The following is a 6,649-nucleotide window of genomic DNA, read 5'->3' on the forward strand; positions in this document are numbered from 1 at the left end:
TGGAGGACCTTGCTCTTTGGGAATCAAAACGGATGAGACAGCAACTTATGCAATGCCTTGATCTTTARGAACTTTACACTTGTCCTTAAAAAGAAGAATTCTGTCATTTCTCTGTGAAAAGTGGTGTATTTGTCATAACTGCAATTTGCACAGGGCACTGGGAAAAAGGGGGAAAAAGCCCATCTAAGGACGAGAGATTTTAGTTCTAAAAGTAATAGTTTTACACATGAAATAACCACTGGATGGCAGCATTTTTAAACTAAAAAGTTCTTCCAAGCTTTGCTATTTATTTAAGAGCAGAGAAATAAAACAGCCTTTTGTGCCTAGACTACAAATTAAACGTTATTTTGCATTTTGCTTTTAAAACACAAACAGCTTGCTTGCAAGCAGCAGGGTACGAATAAGAGTGAGAGCACAGGCTTCAGAAAARTCAACGTCCAATAATAAAACAAAGAGGTTTTTTTTAAGAATCTCCTGCTGTTTCTTGCATGAAGGGACTCTTAGCTAAATTATTTAAGCAGTACTTTGGTATATTTAATCTTCTGTATAAACTAGATAACAATTTGAATGGAGCAGCAYTTTAAGAAGATGTGACACGTTAATTCTAATGGAGACGTTTGTGAAGTTATCAGCTTGAGGAGCTGCTCCAAAACGATGGGGAGAAAACTCACTGCCATAGCATTTGCATGATCTAAAGGTTGGAATCAGAGTCCCAATAAATAGCTGTGGTGGTTTGATTTCACAGGGACACACAGAACTGAGTGAAGACAAATCCACTGAAATGGTGAAGCKAAAGCAGAGAGGCTGGGGCACACTGAATTCCAATGGGAACGCTCTCGTTTCAGGGATAAAATGGCTTTGGATCAGAGAAATAAGCTACAGCAAACTCAAGCAAATTGCCAGTGAATGGCGAGGTTCTCAGAGGGTTTTAAAGCATTAACTTCAAAACTTCAGTTGATTGGGTCTAAACCTTAACAAGTACATACATCCCACCCAAACTTCTGGGAGCAATGCTAAGATTCATTGGTATGAGCAGAAATCAGGAATCACGTGACAGGATGAGAGTTTTGCAGAATGTGTGTGTCTGGCTGTACATTCACAAAGTTTAAATTAATTTTTAAAAAAATTAAAAGTGGAAGTTGCTCATAAAGAAAAAGAAATGTAAAACATTTAATTCTACAAATCATGTGCCAAAAATAGTTGCCCTTTCCTTGTCAATGCGTCATAAGCTCTACAAAAAGTATGTTCAACCACACAATATCAAATTATGAAAATAGATTGGATGGGAGGTAGGAGGATACCTTGGGACAGTGGCAGGGTGGATGGCCTCACAGAAATGAGGGTCCATAACCACATCCACACGTGTGACCTTGGCATGTACAAACTTCCCTGGTTGCAAGAGATCAGCTTGAACCCACTCAGAGGCCACAGAAAGGAAGATTATTGACACAGCACCATCCTGAGCTCCTTTAGCTGCTCCCCACCACTTTGAAACTGGCTGGCAAATCCTGCTGGGCACTGTTTAACYCAGTATTGAGGCACAGCCTGGAAATTTGGGTTCAGCACTGGCAGGGTTCCTGCATCGTCTCAGAAACRCCCACTCGCACCAGTTTGTTGGAGTCGTCATCTGCGAGATGGGTTGTGCTGGTTTGCTTTCCCGGGGAGGTGTCTGGCACTTGAGTCACACAAACAGCAAATGTTTAGCCACACAGATTGCGTGGAAAAAAGTAAAACAAACTGCAGCAGCTCTCCGTGCACRAGGCACAATCAGGACTGCGTGGGAACGGCGCTTCCAGGGTTGGGGGGAAGGCAAAGCTCTCCATCTGCTCCGGGCACAGGAGAGGACATGAGCTCTCCCCTGCCTCTTCCGTTCTGCTCCAACATCTAAAAGTCATTCCTGCAAAGTGTCTGGGTAGCTGCTGATAACCAGCAGGTAACRGCTCAGCATGGACAATGACATTTGGAGAGAGGGAGAGAAATGACAGCTTCACGCCAGCAAAGCTGGGACGTTCAGARAGACAGGAAAAGAAATGGAGATGAAGGATCTTAAAGCTCTTCCTACTGGGACTCGAGAGATTAAAATATTTTACATAACGGTACAGAGTCAGGGGAAAGTACAATTAAACTTATGAAATGAAAATTGTGTTTGAAAGGTAGAGTCTCCTAAAAGTCAGCCATTTCTTTGCTTGCAGAAGAATAAAACAACTCAGCCTCTTCCATCCTCTAGAGCAAGCTTGAAAGTACAAAACAAGGAAAACTGTTACATCCTCCTMAGCCTGCTGATGAGTCTCTTGCACAATACGTAGTAATTTTGATTTATCTGAGAGACCTTAGATGGAAAAATAGCCTGAGGTAATTTTTCAAGCTTAATTTAGTTCATTTAATATTTAATGACTTAATGAAGCTGTCTATGTGCAGAGCTTTCACTCTGGGAGGAATCTTAATGTACGCAGAGAACTTAGGAAATTGGCTTAAAAAATGTAAAAGGAAATCAGTAACTTAATTCATAAATGATTGACCTCAAGAATCCTAGGACATTTTCCAGGCCTCCAGAGCTCACAGCTCAAATCTCTAGCCAAGCCCTGATAGGGCACAACACTGCGGGATTTTATTTCAATTGTACATTAAAASAATTATTAAGACCATCTGTGTAGGACCTTTCTCTCTGACATGCTGGCTGACAAGTTATTTTTTTCCTCCCTTCTTCTCAAATGACATTTTCACCTTGTATTTTCCCCTTCTGACTCGTCTGCTTGTCAGCTCTCCCCAACCTATTTTCTGTTCAGGAGCACAGGGTCATTCACCACCCTTCTTCCCTGGGAAGGAGAACCTTGCATTTTTACCACAAACACGACTTTTCAGCCTTAYYYTTCTTTTWAAAGGATTTTCAGCCTTTCTGTGATAATGCATTATCTATAAAAYAATGCTGGTTTSATCAGSWYCAGAAGCTCTTGAAGGACATATGGYCTTTAAGTCCAATTAMACCTATAGTTATAGAGATGCTAATGMYTTCAGCAGCTGAGYTTATTCTCCTCTAACCCAACAGCAGCTCCTAAGCCCAGCTCTGGCCTGGGAGAAAAGGAGAGGAGCCAATTCCTTTTGAACACTCCACATTTTGATGCCCAGAAGCCCTGAGTCCAAGAGAAGCAGCAGGGAGCAGAAACGYCTTTTACCAATATTAAGACAGAAACTCTCCATGAATCAACAATTTTGTGGCTGTTCAAGTAAATATTTGTCATAGAGAGATGTTGAAGAGCGGTGTAACAGTTTGTTACATGGAGGGTTTGTACAAACATACAAACATCACTTAACCCKGGGGCAGAATCTGTAAGGACATTGAGCTGAGCGTATCTGACAGGAGGGAAATAAAAACATGGCTGGCTCATGCTTTTCAAGCCTTAAGGGTACTCAAACAGTTCTTCAGGTTGAATTAATTTTGCTTTTTCAGTGCACTAATGATATTTTACTTCATGAATCTACCTGCCTCTCAGTCCTACACACTCAAACCACAAAGACACTAGCAATTCAATTTGGGTTGGTTTTTTTTTTTTCCTTCCTCTTGAAAAATCTCTGAAAGAAGAGATTCACGTCTACATTATGTCATTTCTAACAGGCATTCAGGTGGAAACTGGCCTTTGACATTTACCTGTTCCTGCTGGAATGCTGAATTGCTGTCACAAATTGCTCTCCTTTTCAGGAACATGATACAGTCTCTGTGTAAAGTGTGTGGTGCTTTTGTGTGTGTATAACTGCGGAAGATCATACCCCTGAGTTAATTTGCACTGCCTCACAGAAATTTTTATCTTTGTCCACCGAGTCCTGGSTATCTCCTCAGATTTTATAAACATCAGATCCATTTTCACTCCATGCAATAACTGTGCAACTGCTCTCTCCCAGAACACRGGTTCTCAACCACTTTGGGGCAGTTTAGAGCTATCAGTGAAATTGCATCTCTTCCACTTATCCAAGCACGCATCCCACAACCCAGAGAGCATCCTTGGAGAGGTGCTGAAGTGATACATTTTCTCCAGGTTGCTCATCTTTATGGAAGGGAAGAAACAGAGAGAGAAATCTTTCTCAGACACCTTTCAGACGCATCACGGAGCAGATTTCTGGGAAGCAGCGCTGAAGGCACGTAGGTGTTGGCAGCTGAACGAAAGCTCTGCTGCCACCAGGAGAGAGAGAGAGCAGAGCAGTGGGTGGCACCATCCTGTTAATAACCTGTCTTCCCTTTCTAACATTCCAGCAAAGTCTTGTGATCATTTGTGGTCAGTAAAGCACTGGAAGACACTCCAGGAAAGTGCTGTGGTGGTGTTGATTTTGGAGCTCACTCACAAACCCATTTCCCACCGCAGCTGACTCCCCACATTCCTTCTCACCCTGCTTTCCTACACCCGTGTCAGAAGTTGGTTTTGTTTTGCACTGTTTTTAACGCCAGTTTCGTCACCAGGTGCTGCTCTGAGAGAACATTTCCCTTTTTATATCCCWCGAGCCCTGCACCAGCTCTCACACCTGCTCTGCTCTCCCAGGGGGGACTTTACCATCGCATAATTTAYGCCCTGACGTCCAGAAAAAATTCCACTGCCAAACCTACAGCTCCAAAAGATCTATAGTCTGTTGTGAGGTAGGAACCTCTCCAGGGAGGGAAACCATTAAATATAAAGAGTTAGCTGGTTTGCCAAAAATCCAGTAATACTAAGTAATTTCCCCTTCAGTGGTTTAATCTTGGATGAGATAAGGTGCATCCAGTAAAAGGCTGCTACCGTGGGAAGACTGGTGACCTCCTGTTGATAAGACAACTTAATTAAAAACTGTCTTCTCCTGGATTCCTAAGGCAATTGAGATGGTTAAAGAGTTTTAGAGCTGTGGCCACAGAACACACTGCCTGCAAGCTCTGAAGGCTGAGTCATCACTAAAATGCTCTCATCTCATGGTGTTGATGTGCTCCACATTGTGCCTTTCTCTGGAAAACTCATCAGTGGAGTTTGAGTGATGCTGGCTCCATGGGGAGTCACCTCCCTGCTCATGGGGGTTCCCTGCCATGGTGTGGCTACAGGAAAGTAGGAAAATCATGGAAGTCTGTAAAACAAAAAGCTCAGAAATCTTACACAAACTAACTTTTAGAGAGARAGATTAGAGCTGTGATTGCCTCCTCCTCCTTCTGCACTGAGGTTCTTGGTATTCCACCCTTCAAGAAAAGCCATSTTAGAGTTAACAGTCATCAATTACCTTTTCCACATAGTTTAAGACACCTGCCTGAAAGATGACTCCCACAGTCATCATGCAGCACACACTCCCCAAAGGATCTGAGCACAGAGTGCTTTTGTATTTTACCAGAACCCCACAAATTTCCATGCTTTGTTCAACAAAAAAAAACCTCAGAATAACTGACATCAAAAATATTTCATACAGAAAACTGATCCAAATTRGTGTGAAAAGGACACATCTGGTGCAGCCCTACCTTTTTTTGGCCAGCCTTTGTTATTGTAGGGATGTCAAACAACTGTCCCGTGTAGTACTGCACCCCACTGAGCATAATGACAGCAATAGAGTCCCCTTCCTTCTCAATTACAGCCAGGATATCTTCAGTCCTCAAGGTCTCCTCCCCCTAAAACAAAAGTTAAAGCACACATTTTACATCAACTCTGGCAGTAATGAAACTGTCATTCCTTATTTCATAATCTGTATTTTACCATGGGCCAGGCTGCTTGCATAGGGAGATCAAAAGCAAATCCTTAGCATGGTAATGATATACAAAGGTAATGCTGTGAAGTAGCCTATAAGCAAGTAACCTCAAAAAAAAAAAAAAATCACTAGCAAGAGAATGTTGAAGGTGCCAGTTATAAAAAGTCTATTCACTTCATGCTCCCAACATGCTTCATACCCTTTAGTATTTCTGACAGTTTTAATTTACAGTCAAAAATTCCTGGTGCAGACAGAATATCAAACGATTTTTAAGTGGCATCTGAAATTTGTGACACCCACAAGACCTGAAAGTTGTCTATCAGTTTCACTCTGTACTTTTCTGATAAACTTGGTATCCCACAGGAAGCTATTATAAACCTGCCATATTTATATTTCAAAAACAATGTCTCACATCATCAAAAGTACAAAAATCCCCAAACCTGTGGTCATTAAATATAGAAGAATTTCAACCACAAGGAAAAAAAAAAATCAACCTCATTTTTGATTCTTTATAGGAAAATTACTGCCCCATCCTCCTCCTGTCTTCCTAGCAAGGGATCTTGTAAAACATACCACCACCTAGGGATCAATTAGGCAGTGAAAACCTAGAATTAAATTAGACTTGTTACTGAAAAAAGSTTGGGCAAGATGGTTGAATTGCAAGGGACTGTTATTATCTCAACAATCTCTGCAAATCTATCAAGCGTTCAGGAGTGGGCTCTTTACTCACAAGATGACTCAGATYTCAGAAGCAAAAGGTCACCCTCGGTTTATAGTTAGGTGACAAAGTTCTTAATGCTGCAGAAGCGAAGCGAGGCAGCCTTTCAAATTAATCTGAATTGCATATTACCGAGAGCAGACCTTTCCCTCAGCCCGTGCTGATGCAGACACAGCGGTGCTCGTGTTACGGCAGTCTCTTACCTCAGGACAYTCAAAGGACATTGGGCATTCTCAATGAGTTATT

General features: G+C 41.9%; 1 protein-coding gene across 5 annotated transcripts in view; it reads right to left on the reverse strand.

Annotated features, from left to right (window-relative positions):
- The window catches only part of KYNU (kynureninase), a 58,104-nt gene that overhangs the window by 25,339 nt on the left and 26,116 nt on the right, over positions 1-6,649 (reverse strand). For all 5 annotated transcript variants that reach the window (XM_057372245.1, XM_057372246.1, XM_057372242.1 and 2 more), the window contains one exon: positions 5,462-5,608. In XM_057372245.1, coding sequence (XP_057228228.1) covers positions 5,462-5,608 — 147 coding nt within the window. The remainder of the gene's footprint in view (positions 1-5,461; positions 5,609-6,649) is intronic.

Source organism: Malurus melanocephalus, unplaced genomic scaffold (genome assembly GCF_030028575.1).
Source record: "Malurus melanocephalus ecotype Western Australia unplaced genomic scaffold, MMel_1.1 scaffold_167, whole genome shotgun sequence".
Classification (NCBI taxonomy): domain Eukaryota; kingdom Metazoa; phylum Chordata; class Aves; order Passeriformes; family Maluridae; genus Malurus; species Malurus melanocephalus.